This window comes from Neopelma chrysocephalum, unplaced genomic scaffold (genome assembly GCF_003984885.1).
Source record: "Neopelma chrysocephalum unplaced genomic scaffold, ASM398488v2 Primary Assembly neopelma1_187, whole genome shotgun sequence".
Lineage (NCBI taxonomy): Eukaryota > Metazoa > Chordata > Aves > Passeriformes > Pipridae > Neopelma > Neopelma chrysocephalum.
The window spans coordinates 878,460-899,472 of record NW_020897849.1 but is presented as its reverse complement, the minus strand read 5'-3'; the positions used below and the strand labels follow the sequence as shown (position 1 = coordinate 899,472).

Here is a 21,013-nt window from a genome sequence, read left to right as displayed (position 1 = left end):
CCATTTGCAGATGCATTAGTGTAATGGTGCTGTGCTCTGCCAAACACATGCTGCCTCCCATCCCAGTTGTGCTTCCCTGGCAGATAAGGTGATCCTCCTGGCTTTGGATGTAGAGATGGATAAAAGTGCCAGGTAATGTCTGTGTGACATGACTTTCCTCTTGCCCTGTGACCTGGGGTGAACATTAGGGCAGGTCTCCATATGTGCAGTAGGTCCAGGTGCTCTGTGTGTCCCATATATGATAAACTTGTGCCTCATCTTTCCAGTCACCCCCACCACCTCACAACAAACCTGTTGCTTGATGGGGGGAAGATGCAATGGAGCTCCTGCTGCTGGAGAACCTCATTCACCCACAACCTGCTCCCAAAAGAGAGGGCTGTTAGTTTGGAAAACGCTGTAGCTTTTTATAAAGTCTTTTAAGAAATCGCTAATAATCTATAAATATTCTGTGTTTATACATCAGAGAATCATAGAATTGCCTGGGCAGGAAGGGTCCTGAATGATCATTTTATTCCAACTCCCTTCCATGGGCAAGGACTCCTTCCACTATCCTAGGTTGCTCCAAGCCCTGTCCAACCTGGCCTTGGACACTTTCAGGGATGGGGCAGCTACAGTTTCTCTGGGCAACCTGTGCCAGGGCCTCCCCACCCTCACAGGGAAGAATTCCTTCCTAACACCCAATCTAAACCTTCTCTCTTTCAGTTTGAAGCCATTCACCTTGTCCTGTCACTCCATGCTCTTGTAAATATTTATATCATGTGTATATATAATAATAAATAAATAACTACATCATTTCTGTGTTGCACATGACTATTTTCATGGCCAACAGGAGAAAGAGCAGCATCTCAGGCTGAAAGCAAATCACAGAGCCAAAACAAACTTACCCCCATCCAAATGGACCACTAAATTCAGGATGACTTTTCATTTGGCAAAATTTATTTAAAAAAAAAAGATAATATCTTGGAGAGGCAGAATGGCAGAAAATAAATAACAAATGCAAGTAACAGAAGAAAAGAAGAATGGAATTGTCCCATTGAAAGGCAAAGGATATTTCCAGGGACCTGAAAATTTCATCCACCCAGTAAAGATTCTTTGTCTATTTTTCTAGGACCCTGGGGCAAAACTGTCAATGCTTAAACCTACATATAGTCCCTCTGCTTTAAGAAAAAATTACTCCAAACTGCAGTTCTTTATCATGTGTGAATCCTCCTTCCTTTTAAGCAGTGTGTGAGGAAGCAAAGGCACAAACGCATAAAATATAAATATTTCAGTATTTAAAGGGTTGTTTTGCACCACAACCATTGCTGCTGTTCCTCTAAGTAGAGACAATAATGCCCTAAAAGTGTGTGAGCACTGAAGAAAGGGGCAAATTGTTGATGGTGCAAACTTTGTGCCACAATCAGTAGTGGATGAATTGGCTGTCGGCTCAAAAAGAAAAGTAGAAAAGAGAAAGGGAGTGTTTGCTGGGCTGGTGTGGGAACAGGGAGAGCCCACAATATTTGCCACAAGCACTTTTATCTGGTAAGCTATGAAAATTAATGAAAATAAATCATCAGGAAGGCAATAAATGGGTCTGCAGCAAACCCTCACCGAGGAGTGCTGAGACACTGTTTACTCATCTAATGTTTGTTTTGAGACGCTGCAATCTCCCCAGGATGCTTCAGTGCATATGGTGTTGCCACTGTATTGCTTTTCCCTTTTTTAATTTATTGATCCAGAATATGAAAGTGTTCCTGAAGCCCTGAGTTGGTTTCTGGAGGTTCCCTTGGCTGGGAGGAGGTGGTGAACCTCAAGAAAACCTCGAAGAGCTTGGATGCACAAAGCTGAGTGAAATTCTGGTACCTGAGGAACAGCAAGAGACACCTGAAGGTTGTGGAACCCAGGGACCCCCCCAATGACACATTGATTTCCACAGCATTAGCAAATGGAGGGTTCTCATGGTGTGACAGATGCAACAGGTTATTTTCCCCTAAGGCTGTATCCATGTTATCAAATAAAACACCCCAATGACCCTTCTAAACCCTTCTGGCAAATGGCAGTGTCTACAGCCCTAAATGTTATTTTCTTCCCTATTTTTCCCGAAGATATGGTTGATACAACCCCCTCAAGCTCCCCCCGTGGGCTCTTCGTCTTTCCCCAAACATGACCCTACTCTTCTCTGCTACCCCTGTTTATAAGAAGACATCAGCTCTTAATCAATATTTCAAATATTTAATTAACACTACAAGCAAAAAGATCATCTTTTTTCCTCCTCTGCCATGAGCAGGGACAACTTCCAGTATCCCAGGGTGCTCCAAGCCCCCATCCAACCTGGTCTTGGACACTTCCAGGCATCCAGGGGCAGCCACAGCTTCTCTGGGCAACCTGTGCCAGGGCCTCCCCACCCTCACAGCCAAGAATTTCTTCCTAATATCTAACCTAAATCTCTCCTCTTTTAGTTTAAAAGCCATCCCTCCCTTGTCCTACCTGTCCATGTAAATAGTTTCCCTCTTTTTTATGAGCCCCCTTTATGTGCTGGAAGGCCACAATGAGCAGTACAGAGACTTTGAACCTACCCACACAAAACCCACAGCACTGTGCTTGTACCAGTCCGTAAAGTTGGACCTGCACTGATAATTTAATGAGCAGGTTTACACATTCTTTGGTTCCTTTAGTCTGCAGATGGAGCAGCTGCAGCCAAACTGCCTCTCAGAAACAGTCACTGGCCATGGTCATCCCTGAACCATGTCCAGACTGTCTGGGAGACATTCCCAGACCATTCCTGGCCCCATGTCACAGGGTATTGTGCTCCAGGGTGAGCACACACGTGGCCCTGAGGTCCTGCCATGAACCAGGGCAGAAAAATGGCCAGTTTTAAGGACAAATAGAAAAATTATTTTAAAATGTTTGATTTTTCAACTGTTATCAATTTAGGAGCACAAATGCAAAGCCTGGGAAGAGATATCACAGATCTGTGTTGACAAGGGAGATAAGATATTATCAAACCTGAAATAAATGATGTTCTCCCAAACAGGGACCTCCTTGGGTGAGGCACAAACTGCTGGATTTCCAGATGAGGATCACAGAAGGTGTCTTTTTTCCCTCTTTGCAAGCAGAGGGTTAAGATGGACTGTGCAGAGATTAGGTGGATTTTCCCAGAGGTGTGAGCTCAACCTTGGGAAAGTGCTGAGTACAGGGATCAGTAATTAGTGATGGATAGCTATTCACCGAGGCCATTAGCTGGAAAGAAAAGCAAACCTGCAGCATTCTCAGCTGGAAAGAAAAGCAAACCTACAACAGGCTCCACATTCCTTCCCTGCATTTTCCTGCCTCCTGACAGCATCCCGAGGACCCCCTCGCAGCAGAGCCCTCACCGAGGCTTCGTGTCTCACCGGGGACTGGCATTTCCAATCAATTAGACATGTCACCGCTGAATTTCTCTGCTAATTACTCGAGTTTATTATGTCTAAAGCCAGGTTAAATGCAGAATTCCCGGGGTCAAACGGGGTCACCCAGGCAATCAGTTCCACATTTTCCATAGCAAAAGAGATCCCGGCAATCAGTCACTGCCAAGTGGCTCCTAATGACCAACCTGCCAGTTAATGGCCTGAGGTGAAAGTCTCAGGGATAGATAATGCTCTTGGAGAGAGAGAGGAATCCCCTCAGCGGTCCAGGAATGTCTTGGGCTTATTCCCTATGAATTTGGACCCTTTTTTGGGATAATAAGAAAGCTGAGATCTACAGGCGCAGGCCACACTGCAGCGTTTGGTTTCAGTGCCAGAAAGTATTCCCTGTTTTATTGCATTTAACCACTAAATGAAATAAAACAAGGATATGGGAACAAAGGATGCTTTGTCCTGGTGGAGGCCAAGGCAGTGCAAACGTCTGCCTGTCTCCTCCGTGCCAGTGCTCCGTGAATCCAACATTAATTATGTGGATCACCCTGGAGTTCCTACTCCATCCAAACGCATTCCTGATGGGATGCTTGGGGGAAACACGTGGGTTACCTTCGCTCTTTGGGGCAGAAACTACTGACACGTGAAGTCAGAAGTGCTCGGAAGGTTCCTTCCAGAGAAAGCTTCCCCAATTATGTCATGAGAGCAGGGATCTTGTACAAACACTGTCTTTCATGCTGGAGAAATCCAAAGGGCTTTACAAGTTATAAATACATCACAAAGGCATCCATGGATCCAGACTCTCAGGAGAGGGACATAAGAGCAGGTATTTGGGCAGGAGTTCAGGACTGGAGGAAAAGAAATTAATTCATCAGGTGAACTAAAGGAGAGGGTTTCTAGGGAGCCAGAATTATGTGAGAAGTGCTGGGATTGGGATGAGAACTAAGAGTTTAAGGATCATTACTTCAAAAAAATCCCGATTTTAACATGATCTTTATTCAGGTAATGACATGGGGGACATTTGGCAGAGGAATTGTCATGTCCATGTGCAACATGCAGTGAAGGGGCACCAATTTATCCACACAAATTGCTGCATGGATTTTTCTGTCCCCTCAAATCTTCCCAACCAACCAAACACAAGTTGCTGAGCAGGCCAAGGCTTATACTACCAACAAAAATACAGATACACCCTATACAATACAGTATTGACCAAGTGCTCAGCTTGCTGGTTCAAAATATCTTTCTAAAGGACAAGAAAAAAACCAAAAAAAAACCAACAAAGCAAGACAGACTAATTTAGGTCTCAAGGATTCTCACTACTTCTTCATCCAGTTAGGAAATGAAACAAGAAAATAATTTTCAGGGTAGCTGAGTACAGTTGTCTCCAATCACAAACTGGAAAATCACAAAGACTGGAAATAAAACCCCAAACCTTGAAAAAAAAAATAACATCACAGTATGACTTTAAAGTTATTTTTTTAATAGAAAAGAACATAAAAACCAGTTTGCCTTTCAAGGGCAGGTTCTGGAATGGATTTCATTTTCCTGTTCCTACTGCACACATCTGTGATGATAATGTAATATAAAGTAATATAAACTGATGAAAGATATTTAGCAGGGACCTTAAAGCAAGAAAGACTCAAAGCCATGAGTGCAGAAGACTCAGGAAACTCTGGAGCCCAGTTTTCCCTGAGTCTGACAATGAAATTCCTATTAATCCCCACTAACATGGAGCGTGCTTAGGAGTTCTGAGGCATCACATGAAAAACAGAATATGCATTAGAAAATGATAACTCTGTGCACTTATGGTGCAAGGGAAAAGCCCCAAGAGAGCAAATACTTGCTTCAAAGACAGTAATAAGGCACATGAGCCTGTAATGGAAACAACTTTTGAAGCATGTTTAAAATGCAGTAATTAAGGGAACAGTCCCAGACAGCCGCCGGGCACCGATCCGGGAAAGCACTCAAGGATGTGTCGCATTTAAGAGCTTAAACCCAAGAGGTGTGGAAGTGCCTGTGCCCCTGAGCCATGGGCACTGCCTTGCCCAGATCCTCCCTCCCAGGCTGGGCTGGTGTGGAATAACCAGAGCCAGGGGATGATTAACAAGCTGTGCTTTCCAGTGACCTGCAAAGGAGAGATCTGTGCGAGGCAGCCAGAGGAGGAGACCTGGCTGTCAGGGAGATTGGAGGAGACAGATGTTTAATGGAGTCCAGGATTACAGATCTGCCAGGCTTCACATGTAATCACCAGCTTCTTAGGCTTCCTCTTTCTTCTCCCCTTCTTCTGGGTCTGTTACAGGGTCAGGGGCTGGGGGAAGGGAGGGTGGAGATTTTCAGATTTCCAGCTAAATTCCTTGAGCTGCCCTTAATACTCTGACCTATTCCTAGCTGAAACCACAACCTACCAGCCTGGCAGGACTCAGAGAGACGAAGGTGGATTTTTTTGTTGTTGTTGTTTAAAACATGAGAGGGATGCATTTAACTCCAGATCCTTTTCCCTGAACAGCTCTGTGGCTCTACTGAGCAGCCCGTGTGTGACTCCACAGAGGAACAGCACCACAATCAATAGTGCCAGGTGACCTGCACTCCATGTGTCAGGCAGCTCTGTGCCCCAGGGGACACGTCTGCATGGCTTCCCACCTGTCACCCGCTCCTGAGGATCGATACTCCCTGCCATTCTCACCCTGGGAATGACTCTGCAAATGCTTTTTGCATTTATGGCCGTTGCTCACTCCTTCCTCCAGCCTTACTTTTTGTCCTCTGTGCAAGGCAGGGGGTAGCTGTGGGCAGAGCCCCATGAATTAGAGAACCAAATATTCCCACTTAAAAACATAGTACAGGAGGAAGAAGACCTTGTTAAACTGAATGACCCATCTCGTTCCTCATGTCTTCACTCCAGGCATCCCCTTACAATTGTGTCCCTAACATGGATACTTAAAGGCAAGGAGTCCCACAGATGAATTAAACCATCCTCTGCAGAGCACAGCACCCTGGAAAGCCTCTGTGCATCCTCCAGCTCCTGTGCTGCTTCTTTGAGCAGCCTGTGGAGGAACCATCCTGGCATGGGGATGGCTTTTTTGGCAAGCCAAGAGATGAATGCTGACATTAGTTCAAGCTGAAGTTCAAGCCAAATGCAGATCCACAGATGGCACTGTGAAAGCTGTAGTTCTCCCCTCAAATATTGAACATGTAGAAGAGGGCACAGCTGCAGAGTTCAGGCACAAACACACCACCATCGTGCCTGAACACAGGTCTTGTAGTGTGAAAGGTTGGATCAGGCACTAAATTGAGTTAATGCACCCATGTGGACATAAGTGCACCCCAAATCCTGGCCCAGGGGTGATCTGGACACTCTGATCTGTCAATATTCCTCTGGATGGGGTGAAGAAAGCTTTAACTCATCTACAGGGGGGCTACAAAGAGAACAATTATTCTCTCAAGAAGCATTTCCCTTTCTGATACCCAGCAAAACTCAGGCTGGATTTCTGATGGCAACTCAGCAAAAGTCCCTCTGAGCTTTGGGATCCAACAAAACCTTGCAGCTCTCAGCAGGGCAGGCACACCAGCCTCAGGTGTCAGGAGAAGACCTGAGTTTCCAATAGTCACTGGCAGGTGTTACAAAGAGTTCCAGAAGAGGTCCTGACCTTGGAAATATCTTCTGTAGCTACAGGACACGTGGAGCTGCGGTGGTTTGCACACAGCTGATGTCATAGAATCATAAATTCCTAGAGCATCCTGAGTTGGAAGGGACCCACAAGGATCATCAAGTCCAACCCCTGGCCCTGCACAGGACACCCCAACAATCCCACCATGTGTCTGACAGTGCAAGGACTCTATGAGGAAATGAGTCTGAGTCTCCCAAATCCTGGACTGCTCCAAACCTTTCCTCCTTTCCAGTGCACTAAGCACAGTACTGGTATTAGGGTAAAGTGGGGCACTTGAATACAGCATCAACTGGCTCATGAAAGTGCTTCCAAAGCATAAAAAGAGCTTAATTCAAGTGTGAAAAGGGCCAGCCTTAATTCAAGGCTGAGAGGACAGTGGGAGATGAAATTCCAGATGCCCATGCATCTCATGGGATGGAGACAGCCACCGGTGGAACTTCTTCCCTTGCCATGAATGGCTCATTTGGGACACCCCCAAGACCTTGAATCAGTTCCTCACCTGCTTATCTCAGCTTTTGGAGTTATTTGCATCCCTGCTGGAACTCACAACCAACCCAGACGGAGGTTAAGGGACTGACTCCCTACTCCATGAATTATCCCACCCCTGCTTACTCCTAAATACCCCCGTGCCAGCAGCAGACAAGTCAAAATCAAGCCAAATGGTGACTTTTTTTTTGCAATAATATGCCTTTTTCTGATAAAGAATTTTTTCAAAAGGAGTCGGCAGCACAGTGTGCTGCAGTTTTTGCCAGTGGGCCAAATCACTTTTATCATTCTTGGCTGAGAAACACAGGCACTCATACAGTGTCTTTTCCATCCTGAGCTGAGCATCCATGTGGGATTTTCCATCCATGCAGTCATTTCTCAGAGGGCATCTGACCTTATTTAACAGGCCCTTAATTAGGTGAAAGCAAATGCAAGGGAGAGCTGAGTTCAGCCTCTGATATCGCTGAGGGTAATGAGGGGTGTTTTAGGAGCAGGAAAGAACAATCAAAGAGAACAAAAAGTTGCCTTTGCTGCCAACTGGGATTACACTCATTGCTTGATAGGGATTGACTGAACTTGAGGAGCTGTTCTTCCCTATCTGTTTTGTGCAGGACTGCTCAAGAGCGGGACAGCTGGCAGGGAAATGGGTGCTTTGGAGCCCTCTTCTTTTGGGGATTTAGAGGGGGATGAATGTGACACATCTTTACAAGACAGTGTGAACTTCAACCCATGATCTGGGCTTCTTAGAAGCTCTGATGGCCCTGATCTTACCTAGGATGCCAGGCTGGTTTAGGAATAGCCAATTATAGAATCATAGAAGGGTTTGGGTTAGAAGGGACCTTAAAAACCATTTATTTCCACCCCCTGCCATGGGCAGGAACAACTTCTACTAGAACAGGTAGCTCCAAGCCCTGTCCAAGCTGGTTTTGAACATTTCCAGGGATGGAGCATCCACAGCTTCTCTGGGCAACATTTTCTGGTGCCTCACATCCTCTAAGTAAATAATTTCTTCCTAACTTCCAAACAGTTATTTCGAGGAAGAGATGATGCTGCCAATACCCTTCCAGAAGTTGATTAGTGAGGTTCTGCAGAAGACCTGATTACTCCAAAGAGTGGGTGTGCACAGTGGTCATCAATACACACAGTAACCCCTCTACAAGATGAGATTCAATATTTCAAGACCAGAGTTCAATTACAGAAATTACAGAGATCTGCAACAACAGCAGCAAAATTTACAGTTTCTGGGTGTCTCTACAGCTTTTAAATCCCCAGGTCATAAAGTCACACCTATTAGACAATCTCGGTTTCCATTTCCAAACAAGATCATTTCTGTCTTTCCTGGTTCTGGCCCAATGATGAAAACCATGGTCTGCACAAAACCTGATGGCTCCCAAACGAACAAATGCAAATTAAAAGGAAAAAAAAAACCCTCTTGAGTTATTTTGAAAACTTGTGATCTTGAGCCAGTGTTTCTGGGGACAGTTTCAAATTGACAATCCCCTGGAAACAGCCGTTCCAAACCTAGGAGTTAATGCTACTTGATATCATGTGCAAAGACCACACTTGAAGAAATTAATCTGTGATTAAACAAAGTTATTAACGATTGCGTTAACTAATTGATAGGATAATGTAAGCAGCAGACAAGATTTCAATCAGTGGTCATGAAATCAGAAGTAAACTGACCAGTCCCCACCTCTTCTTTGGCAGCTAATTTGCACACAATAATTCTGTTGCTGATAGTGACTCAGCGGCAAAGGGAAGAAGAATAAATCTCAGGAGACAAATAGGTAGAAGCCTTCCCCATTTTAATGAGAAACACACACTGAAAGGCCAAAAAGAGCCTGTCAACATGATTTGCAGCACTGTTACTTAATTTTTACCAAATGTGCTTCCTGCCACGCTTTAGTAGAAGTACATATTTATTTGATATTTCACTGGCAAAGTTTAAAAGAGCCTCCAAAATACCCATCTGCTTCTGCTACGCATGACCCTACCAGTCTCACCTCAGACACACTGGAACGGTTTTAGGGAATGATAGCACTGCACAGATGTGATTTATTCCCAGATTGGGGATGACTTTCTGCTAATTTTCAGGGAAGAAGCACAACTTTCCTCTGGAGCATGAAGCCGACTCACCTACGTGGAGCAAACCTGCAAATCTCCTTCCTTGAGTCAAACACAGAAGGTTTGGGGTTGGAAGGGACCTTGAAGATCATCCAGTGCCACCCCCTGCCATGGGCAGGGACACCTTCCACTAGACCAGGTTGCTCCAAGCCCCGTCCAGCCTGGCCTTGGACACTTCCAGGTTGCTCATAAGTAACACAAGGTTACTCAGAAACTGGTTGCAGAACAGTCTTCCCTAGGCACCAGTAAACCAAAAGTAAGAGGAAGCTCAAAGCCTCGGGATTTAAATAATATGAAGCTGGGGCCTCTTGCCATTTGCCTTCTGTGTTTTGAGCCTTTAAGTTCACCTTCTCCAGCTCTTCCCTTTGATCCCTCTGTATCAAAGGGAAGAACTGGGATTCCTTTGTCTTGGAGTTGCTTCCAGGTTCCACATCAGCTTTGCAAAACAGACCCAGCACTGGGAGAGACTCAGGAGTCCAACACGCTGAAACAGTTATTTAGGGGGTGATGGAGGTGACCTTCCAAGGGCTAATCCAAAGCCACACAGGGAAAATGAGCATCCTGCACCTCCTGGCATGAAGAGCTGGGCTCTGTGTGTGTGTCAACGCTTGAGTGTCAAGGAAGCAGAGAGGCACGGCCAGACAGCAGTGTGGGGAATGTTGGGAGAGGAGGAAGCAAAGGAACGGGGATACCAGGAGTGGAGGAGCAAGTGCAAGCCTGCAAATGAGAGGCCAGGGCCATAAAGAGGGATGGGATCAGGCAGAGAGACAGGGTGAGTGGGAAAAGGGTGAAAGAATTATCTCAATCCCTGCAGAGAGTTCTAGAGAGCTTGTAGGCTTGGGCTTCTCAACTGGGAAGAGAAAGAAATTCAAAGATTAAGAGGAGGAAGAGGGAGCCCAGGAGTCTGTGCATGTGTGATGGGGAGGGAGATGCAGAGACACTTCAGCAGAGACCCTCCTGTTCCTCCAGCAGCACTTACCATCTGCTCCTCATCCCCTTAGATCAGCCTGTGAGGCAGAGGGTTCCTCGGGGTCTGCACACCAGAAACAGAAAAAGGAAAAAGAAACAGTCCAAGCCTCCAATGTAGTGATGTAAAAAATGTGGAGGGGAGCTGTTTACAAGAGCATGGAGTGACAGGAGAAGGGGGAATGGCTTCAAACTGAAAGAGAGAAGGTTTAGATTGGATATTAAGAAGAAATTCTTCCTTGTGAGGGTGGTGAGGCCCTGGCACAGGTTTCCTGGAGAAGCTGTGGCTGCCCCATCCCTGGAAGTGTTCAAGGCCAGGCTGGATGGGGCGTGAAGCAACCTGATCCAGTGACTTGTACCTCTCTCAGAGCCTTTGTGAAGGCTGAGGCTAAGTGGATGATCTCCTGACAAATCAAGACAGATCTCATGTGTGCTCCAACCTTTCTCTGCTCCATCAACAGGGACTTGAAACACACATTCACACCTAAAGCACACATAGGGCCACATCTCTGTGAAATTATGGGACCTTTATATACTCTGTCTCTGGCTTTAAGTGAAAAATCCTCCCTCTTTGAATCACTCTTTCTATAAAATATGTATTTCTATATAATGGAGCCCCTCTGATGGTGAAAAGCTGTTGCATCCTGCTCCCCAGAGCACTTCATGGCTGATAGTGGGCAAGAGCTGCTTGTCACCCCTTGGTGTTCAGAGGAGGTGCAAGGGGAGAACTTGTTTCAACCACAGACCACAGGGCTGAGCTGGGTTCCCTGTTCCCTTTGCATCCCAGGGAGTTCAGCTCCCAATGAAAACCCCCATGTGCAACCCAAGGACCCCCAAGTGCACTGAGGAAACTGTTCCCATGCAGAAGCTGACCTTAAAAAAGGTCAGGGGATATATATATATATTTGGCAGCACAAGAAAGCTGCTTCTTGTAGCCTGATTTATAGTGACAGCTCTTTGAAGGTGTTTTGGGTTAAAGGTGCCTTGCTGGGACTGCCAGAGCCACGATAGGACTGGGACAAGCTGGAGAAATCGGCTTTATCACTGGGGCTTCCATTCTTGTTGAGGGCTGGTGAGTGATGGAGCCAAGACTGGCAGAACCATAGAGTTTGAAGCATAAATCCTGTGAGGAGCAGCTGTTTAGCCTGGAGAAAAAGAGGCTCAGGGGCACCTTACTGCTCTTTACAACTACCCGAAAGGAGGTTGTGGTGTGGTGGAGGTCGGTCTCTCCTCTCAGGCAACCAGCCACAGGACAAGAGGGAATGGCCTCAAGTTGCACCAGGATGGATACTGGGAAAAATTTCTTCATTGAAAGAGTGGCCAGACATTATAACAGGCTTCCCAGGGAGGTGGTGGAGTCACCATCCCTGGAAGTGTTCAAAAAGTGAGTGGATGTGGCACTTCCCAATGTGGTTTAATGGGCGTGGTGGTATTTGGTCAAAGGTTGGACTTACAGGCCTGGGGGTCTTTTCCAACCTTAATGATCCCCTGATTCTATGAAAACAGCTTTTAATGGAGCAACTATACAGCCAGCAGAACCACTCTTATCTCTGGGATGCAGACAGGGTTGAGCCCAGCAGACAGAAGCAGGAGAAACCTCCTCCTTCCCCAGGGATGGGACCAGTCCTGGAGCCTGTCTATCTTTAAAAAGGTCAGGTCAAGCCATCACCCTCCTGTCCTTCATCTTCACAGGCCTCACAATAGCACTGTGGGCAGTGAAAACCTCTGATAAGTCAGACCTTCATCCAGTTATGAAAAGATCTGTATGACATGGCTTGTAGGGTGGATGGGATATTTGCTCCCCAAGGCCAACTTGTTTCTAATCCTGCCTCCAGCACAACCCTTGCACCCACTCTCAGCCACCAAGGCTCTACAAATGCTAATTCATTCAAGCACTTGAAATGTGTTGTATCATGAGCACACAGGCAGTGACTGCACTGCTGTGGTGGCAGCTCTGTCACTCACATCACTTGCTACGCCTCAGATAAAATCAGACTTGGGCAAAGGCTTCTGTAGCATTGAGTGTTTCACAAAATGGGATCAGGTTTTAAATAACAACAGTCCCTGCCCTTTTCACTAACCTCTCTCACAGAGACACCCATGAGCTTCAAAGAAGGGTGGGAGGAGATGATTGAATAAATCACACAGGGACTCAGGGCTCCTGAGTTCTCTACAGGGCTCCATCAACAACCTGGGGCCTCACAAAAACCTGGCTAAGCTTGTGCTTTAGAATAGCCAATCACAAAATGAACCCACTCCAGTTTAAGGGTCAGGGATGTGTAGGTAGTCACCATGTCAGCAAGAATATGTTCATGGAACTTTCTGGAGGAAAATCAAATTGCTCCTCTTGTTCCAGATTTCATTTTTTAAGGAAGTGAGGCATTGAACATTGCTGTCCCACTGGCCTTTCCTACAGAGATTTGAGACAGTTCCTGGGCCCAACCAGCCCAAGGGAGCCAAACATCTTGTCTCTGTAAATCTGAAGGGCTATACAAAGCCAGGGGTGGTATCTGAGGTGACCTGATGCCAAATGGACCTGCACAAAAAGGACACTGAGCAAATCTGAAATCAGTGGATTGGTTATTGCCATATCAACATGCTCAAGGGCTGTGACCCCCAAGGAATTCCATTCTATGCAGAAGAAAAAGAGAAAGAGCCCACACAGTGAAAGGACATGAAAAAGGAACAGTGTCACAACCAAAGCCTCACAGGACCTCAAGCATCACCTGCCTCCAGCTTCCCACCCCATCCCAGCAGGTGACTGGGACTGTTTTCACTTCAGCACTGGAGGTGACATCCAGTTCTTGCCCAGAATGGAGCAGACTGGAAAGCAATCCCAGCCCTGTCATCATGTCCTGTTCTCCTGAGTTATGACATCTCACAGCCTCTTTAATGAGGAGGAATGTACAGAGTTGCTCCCCACCACCAAATTTTAGGTATAAATATCCACAGTAGAGTGAAGTGGTCAGAAATATCACAGAGGCACAAAACGCTTCAAATAAAATGGTTCAAGCAGAAGAAATAACACTCATAGGTTGGAAAATATAATCTCCCTACTGTGTATGTGGAGAAGCACTACCAGCCTGTCACATCTGAGCCCTTGGATCACAGCAACCCTCTTGAACACCTCCCTCAAAAATATCTCATATATCTCTGCTTTACAAGCCAGGAGAAAACACCTCTTAGCTTAGGTAAAGGTTAATAATTCCATTGTTAGTCACAGTCTGGAAAACAGCCACCTGAGGAGGATATGAGGAAGGTCTATAAAATCGTGGCAGGTGAGGAGGAAATGATTATTCACCGTGGCCTTTTTAAGGCAGGAATTTGTGGGTAGTAAAACTGCCACGGGGGTGGATGATAAGAGGGGATTTTGTGCCCCGTCTCCATCCTTGAGGCCACTGATTGTGGACCACTGGTGCTGTCAGAGGGTGGGAGCACCCAGCACGTCATGGGGTGCACCTTGGTGTTAGGGAACTGGGTGATACTGGGAGGAAATCACACTGCTCTGAAGGTGGCAGGTGTCCTCCAGACCATTCATAAAGACAATAAGGAGAATATCAGGTGGCTGTTTTATGTTTGGTGCCGCTTACATGGTCCAAGGGGTTCAGTGAATCCTGGAACATCTGTAGGGGTCTCAAGTGGACGGGTGACCTCCACTGAAGTGGCACTGTAGGGCCCCTGCCATCACCCAAAAGCAATCCTTTACTCCCTTTATTTCTGTGGAGCTAGAGCCCCTCATGAGTGTTTTTGAATAAATGAGTTACAAATAACTCGTGTGACCCTGCACGTCCATAAGTCTAATTATACACAGTGGATTTTTTCATGCAAAAGTAGTTCCTCCTCCTCCCACCCCAACAGCAAACTTCTCAAGGCCAAGCATTCTGCTGAAATCATCCATGCTGAACACCCAGATTGATCCTTCCCTGGGATCTGGCTGTTAGCATTTGCAAAATAACACAACAGAGACATCACATGAAACTTGGCCTGCACTCTGGCAGGCTGCACCCTACACTCCTGATTGCTGCATCTCAAAGAGGCCCCAGACTCTCCAAAAACTCCACTAGGAGCCAAATGATTCAGCATTACTCTTTTCCATGTCTGTGGCAGATGCAGCCACAGTTTGAGTGGGGGTGGAGAGCAGTGTGGTACCAGCAGATGCAGCAGCAGCTCCTTGTCATGCAGCCAGCAGGACGTGGACTGCACAAAGCAACACTGGGGGTTCCTTCTGCCTTCTTAATTCTCTGCCCCTGGCCCCTAAATATTGCATCAGTGTATAAATGCAGTGGTTTCTGAGCATGAGATCAACAACAGAACACATCTTTGTAGGAACTGTGGTCACTGTCAGAACTTCCCGTGCAGTCCTGACGTCCGTAGAATGATGGAGCCAAAAGCTTTCAAAGCACCATGGACTGGTGGAGTTTCTTACCTGCTTCTCAGACATGATGTAGAGGTGCTCGTGGTCCACTGAGAAGGCCATGTCCCTCAGGATGGGGCCAGTGTCCACCACCTGCACGATCTCGTACTCCAGGGTGTTCTTGGTGGTGCCGTCCACACGGATCTGAAAAACAAAAGCAGGGAGAAAACATGAGTATTTTTCCTCCTTCCACTGGAAATGTAGAATAATCATAGAATCACAGAATGGTTTGGGTTGGAAGGGACCTTAAAGATCATCCAGTTCCAACCCCCCTGCCATGGGCAGGGACACCTTCCACTAGATCAGGTTGCTCCAAGCCCCATCTAACCTGGTCTTGAGGACTTCCAGGGATGTGGTAGCCAAAGCTCCTTTGGGCATCCTGTGCCAGGGCTTCCCCACCCTCACAGTAATATATATATATTTATAATATATGTACGTAATAATCACTGGAGAAATGCATTTTGGTCCAGGTTTTTTGGACAACAACCACTGTCATCACAAAGTGGACTTTTCCCTTCCTCCTCACTGCAAGGATAAAGCAGACTTAACCACCTCTGCTGGTCCCATCAGCACAAGAACAATCCAGGGCCTGCTTGCTATCATCTGGCACTGTCACTGTGCTGCTGTCATTGCCTGGACAAATCTACCACTCCAAAAATGATGGCACAAGGGAAGGATTTGTGGTGGTGATGAGCAAAAAGATAAAAAACACACAAGAGCCTGAAGGACTGACTCACTCAAATGCTACTCAGATAATATTATTGCTCTTCTTGCTAATGTTCCACGAGGCAATACATTATTGCAGAGTGTTCAATGCAACACAGGCTATTTCTCTTGTTGATTGCACATATCAGATATTGAAATCGGTCCTGCACGAATATGGCACCTTATGATTCCAGACACATCTCATAATGGGGTGTCACTTAGGAACATCAATAACTGGGATTACGAGGAGGAACAAGACACAGTTCCCAGTCTATCCCTGACTGTGATCCAGTGATACAGAAGAAAACGCAACAAACAGCAGAGGTTTCTTTACCTGTCTAAAAACGATTTCTAGAGTTGGGTTCAAAAATCAGTTGGAGAAGGTTTCCAATCCCTTTTAATATATAACAATTCAGGATAAACTAGCTGTTCACAAGAGTCCTTCTGGATCTTGTGAGGCCCTTTACAGCAGCAAACTCCACAGTCATGCATTTCAAGATGCATCCACATTCCTTATCTTCCTCACTGTGTTTTCACTGTGTTGCCTTACCTTTCACTTTCTGAGAATCTTCTACCCTGTAGCAACACAAACATCACAGTGTCCTTTCCTAGAAGAAACAAAGTTGCAGTAGATCTGCATCTTGCTGCACATCACGATCTTCATACCTTCCTGACCAAAGCTCCCCAGTCCCTGGTTTGCACTTGTGCAGTTTGGGAGCTGAGAGAAAAGTACCCTTCCCATCCAAAGGGAATAACAAGCTGGGGAGAACTTATGGCACCAAGACCAGATCCCACTGTTCCCTGGCACAGTCCGTGAGCTTGTTCCTTCTGTATCAACCTTTCAGCCAAGAAACTGAGCCCAAATCATCTTCTGTGTTAGAAAGTCAGAGAAAGGAAGAGAGGGAATGGCAAAGGGTCTGAAAAGGCTGTATGAGCAAGGGGCAGCAAGGATTTACAGGTTCTTTGTCCTTCCTCAACCTACTCACCTGCTGTGGGACAACACAGAAATATGGTTTCCCCAGGAAAGACAAGGAAAATGAAGCACAAAGGGCTTATAGGGGCTCCCTGTGCCAGCAAAGGGTATGAAGAGTGCTCAGGGTTGCTCAGATCCTACTTTCTATCCATGAACCTCCACAGAAGTGGGTGCACGTGCAGGCACCGGCTGTTGGGCTGGTCAAACGACACCAGAGGGTCTGCAGTTCATTTGTCATCTTGATGGATCTGGTGATGACAGCAACACATGTCTCAACATCCACACACCAAGAGGTCAGGCCTGAAGCCCAACTCCGAGCGTCCCTTCCTCCCGCTGGCTCTGACTGCCTGGGAGGAAAGGGCTCGTTTCCGTGGTCCCTCATGGGTGAATTCAGCTCCTTCTAATCTTTCTTCTTGGAAGTGGACACTGATGTGAATCACCCACGAGGTCAAGGGCAAAGATGCCAACAGGCTCAGGATGAGTCATTCCCCTTGGGACAGTCAGGACAAGGGAAGGAGAGGGAGAGGGCTGCAGGTTGAGAGCACAGGAGTGTCTCTGCTGGGGCTCTGCCCTGGGCAGCTCAAATACCCCCACAGCAGGGGCCTTTCCCATTTCCCTCTGAGGCTTTCCAGCTCCAAGTTCTCTCTATCAGGGAGCAGTCAGTGAGCTTTGTGTGCTGTCTCCTCTCTGCCTCTGCCCCAGTCCCTCGTGGCTGCTCATCTCTGTCAGAGCATCCTCACCCTCTGCTGATCCCTGTGCTAAACAAACCTCACATCTTCGCTGCTTTGACCTTGATTTTTCAGCATCATCGGGGTCAGATCTGCAGGCCACCAGATATGTAAGCAGGCAATTATCACCCCAGGGCTCAGTCACCATCCTCAGCCTCTGCTGGGCCCCATTAGAGGGGAAAGAGCTGGGAGATGGAAGAGGCAAGGCTGGAGAAACAGCCGGCTGGAGTTAACAAACCATGGAGACAGGAGGCACAGCCCCCAGGGATCTCCCCCCTGCATTTGGTGCAGGTAAAAGATTGCAGAGGCTTCACACCAGGAACACAGAGCTCCTCCGAAGTGATTTAACAGCGATTGCCGGCCTAATTGCCTGAAAAGTCATTATTTTGCCGAAGGGGAGGGAGGGAGGGAGGGAGGAAGAGGGGTTCATTCCACCATCCATGTGCAAACACACACACACACACACACACACGTGAGCTCACGCACACACATGTGAGTGCAGAACCTCTCTCTCTAGTTAAAACTAGTAGCTAAAAGAAAGAGAACATTGAGAAAAAGGCCAGAAAACCTGGCAGACATCAACCCACGCTGCACAGACCGTGCAAGCCCTGAGCCAGCACTGAGGTGATTACGGGAGGCTGCAGCCAGGAGTCTGGCCTTTAACTCAAGCCTTTACCTGCCTTAAACTCTGTCTTTTTTATGTTGGACCCCAGGCACGGAGCCCAAAGGATCTCCAAGTTTCCGGCACATTCTTCACAGTCCTGAGCACCAGACAACACAACAACAGTTTCTCCTTAAGAGAGATTTATTCCTGGCTCAAGGCTCCGACTAGAACCAGGGTAGCAAAAAAAATAAAAATCAAAAGAAGAGCCTGTGACAGAGAAATGAGAAGATTCTCATCAGGTGATCATCACTAAAGTCAAGAACACAGACACAATCTCTGCTTGGGAAGCTCCCCAAGTTCCCAATTGCAGGGAATTTGAAGCACACACCAGCTGTTTGCTCTGTTCCTGCTCTTCTCTGCTGGCATCAGCCACAAGCCCCACATGGAGCTGGGTGCTAGGATGGATAAAGTTTGACTGAAATATAGGTGTTCTTATATGCAAGATGATCTTATTAGGCTGTGGGATGAGAACCTGACTGTCAGTCCAGTTGGGATTGCTCCTTGAAAGAGCCTGTGAACCACGAGCACCTCTGCAAGGCAAGAGGGAGGGGAGCAAGAAGCGATGGAGGGGCTCCAGGACCACAAAGAAATCTCAAAATGCTCAGTCTACTCCAAACTCCACTACCAGCTGCGTGCACACTGATCCACAAACACCCTCATCACCTCCACCACAGGATCATCCACCTGCTCCCGCTGCCTAAATGTCTGTCTTGGCTCCTTGGACCCCAAGCTGCTCCACTCAGCACCCTGAGCTGCCCTGCCCTCGTTTAACCCAACACACACGTGGGAGGTCCCAGGGACCAGCATTAATCCTGCTTCCTGGAAGGCTCCGCTCGCTGGGCTCGGCTCTGCAAAGCCAGTTGCTATTAAAACATCAGCAGGATGCTTCCCGAAGGTCAGCTACCAGGGGACCCATTCTGGCAGCTGTTTGTTTGTTTGTCTGAACATTATCTAGGCCTGGGCTGTTTATTTACATCCATTGAAGTATCAGACAATAAATATCCTCTCCCAGTAGCAAACAGATGCTTGCACTCGAATGTTCTGGCGAGCGCTGACTTCAAAACGATCCCCTTAATGAGCAAACAACACTATTAATCTTTAAAGACACAGGCTCTGGCCTTCTCTGAGCTCCCACCCTGGCCATGGCTAGACCCACAGGCATCCTGGCAAGCAGCCCATGGGTCTGGGAGATGAAAGAAGGTGGAAGATACCTTCTATCACTCGTCTGGCACTTTTCAGCGTTATCTGGGTCTCCCCAGCTGCTGAGGGATCCATGGGAGGGCGAAGCTTGAGCACAGTTTCCCCATCAGGTTGGTGACAGATGTCTCAATGACACTTCTAAGAGGGAGATAGGGTTTGGAGGTTGGGATCATATAGCTGTTGAAGAGAGGGACACAATACCCCGCTCCAAATCATGGGGATGGACTCAAAATGGTCAGAGAAAGAGCAGAGGACAAAAAAGAAATTGGTGGTAGCAAGAACTTAGTGCCTTTGCTGTAAGATAAACCATGATTAGGGCAAAAAGAAAATATCTTTAAGATCACCAGAGCCACAGAAACACCTGCCTTCCAGACTGGAACATCAATCCTCTCCTATGGTCTGAGAGGGACATGTACCTCTGTTATCATGTTATTCCTCCCTGTAACGGGGCACTTCCTGCTAAAAATCCATCCACATCAAATGTACTTCAGGAGCTTTACTTCAGACCTGTCAAAGCCTGATCCTATTGACTGAATCAATGTTTGGAGCACGTTAACATCATCCAGTTTCGGTTTAATCAAGAAAAAGGCACTGGCACAGGTTGCTCAGAGGGGTTTTATACACCTCATCCCTGGAAGTGTTCAAGGCCAGGTTGGATAGGGCTTGGAGCAGCCTGGGCTAGTGGAAGGTGTCCCTTCAAAATTATCTTCAGACTCACTCCAGAAACACATCCCTAAACCCAAACTCCTGCTACTACCTCACTTCTATTTTATTGTCTGAGCAGCTTGCACTGCTCTCTGGCAGCAAAAAAACTGGATCATTCCCACTGTGCCAACTGGGCTCAGCTGCTTCCTACTCCTCTAAAACCACCACCTCCTTCCCAGACTATCATTCCTGGCCCACCAGAGTCAACACAAAACCCCTTTCAATTAATATCTCTGTATAAAGCCCTTGAAAACCATGCAGGGCTGGCGAGAGCGTGGCTGGGAGCAGGATCTCGATGCCCAGCTGGGCAGGGCAGCAGGAGCAGACGCCGGGTGGATGATGGCCATTACAAATAATTAAATGAATAACTAAGCAGAAGAGGAGCTTGGTGAACCATGGCCAACCCTTCCCTCCCCACCACTCTGCCTTTGTGCAGCGTCAGCAGCCTCTGGGCTGATGAAGTTAAAAGGGAATTCATCATCTCCTGCCCCAGCGCTTCCAGCCGGTGCTCCAGCAGCTCCAGCTCGAGGCGTGCTGGTGGTTTATTTTGGCCATGAAATTGCCCCAGTCCCCAAAGGAGGTGATTAAATGGCTGCCAGGAAGATTGCAAGGGTGATTTTCCAAGGAAAAATCTTATGGGTCACTGAATCAAGCCCTGCTTCCTCTGCCTGGGTGCAAGGGAGCAGCCACAGCTGTGGCACTGCTTTGGAGAGGAGGAAAAATGTTTAGGGGCAGGGAAAGCCAGGCCTGGGAGGACAAGCTTTGCCCTTCCCATGCCATGAGGCATCCTTCCTTTATCATCCCTACCTCTCCTTCCTGCAGGGCATCTCCCTGATATCCCCATCATTATTCCTCTATTGGATTAAGGATCTGCAAACAGCATTTCCAGGAGCTCCAAGCAGCCCTGGAGTCCAGCACATCAATCCAGGCTGCTCTGAGCAGTGCCCAGCCCCAGCCTTACGACTGCACAGGGGCTGCTAATACCTCGTTGCTTTTCCAATATCGGTTC

The 21,013-nt window shown here is 47.2% G+C and overlaps 1 protein-coding gene across 2 annotated transcripts in view; it reads right to left on the bottom strand.

Annotated features, from left to right (window-relative positions):
* Window positions 1-21,013, bottom strand: part of PLXNA4 (plexin A4) — a 451,641-nt gene that overhangs the window by 214,036 nt on the left and 216,592 nt on the right. For both annotated transcript variants that reach the window (XM_027702477.1, XM_027702478.1), the window contains exon 4: window positions 15,042-15,173. In XM_027702477.1, the coding sequence (XP_027558278.1) occupies window positions 15,042-15,173 (132 nt within the window). The remainder of the gene's footprint in view (window positions 1-15,041; window positions 15,174-21,013) is intronic.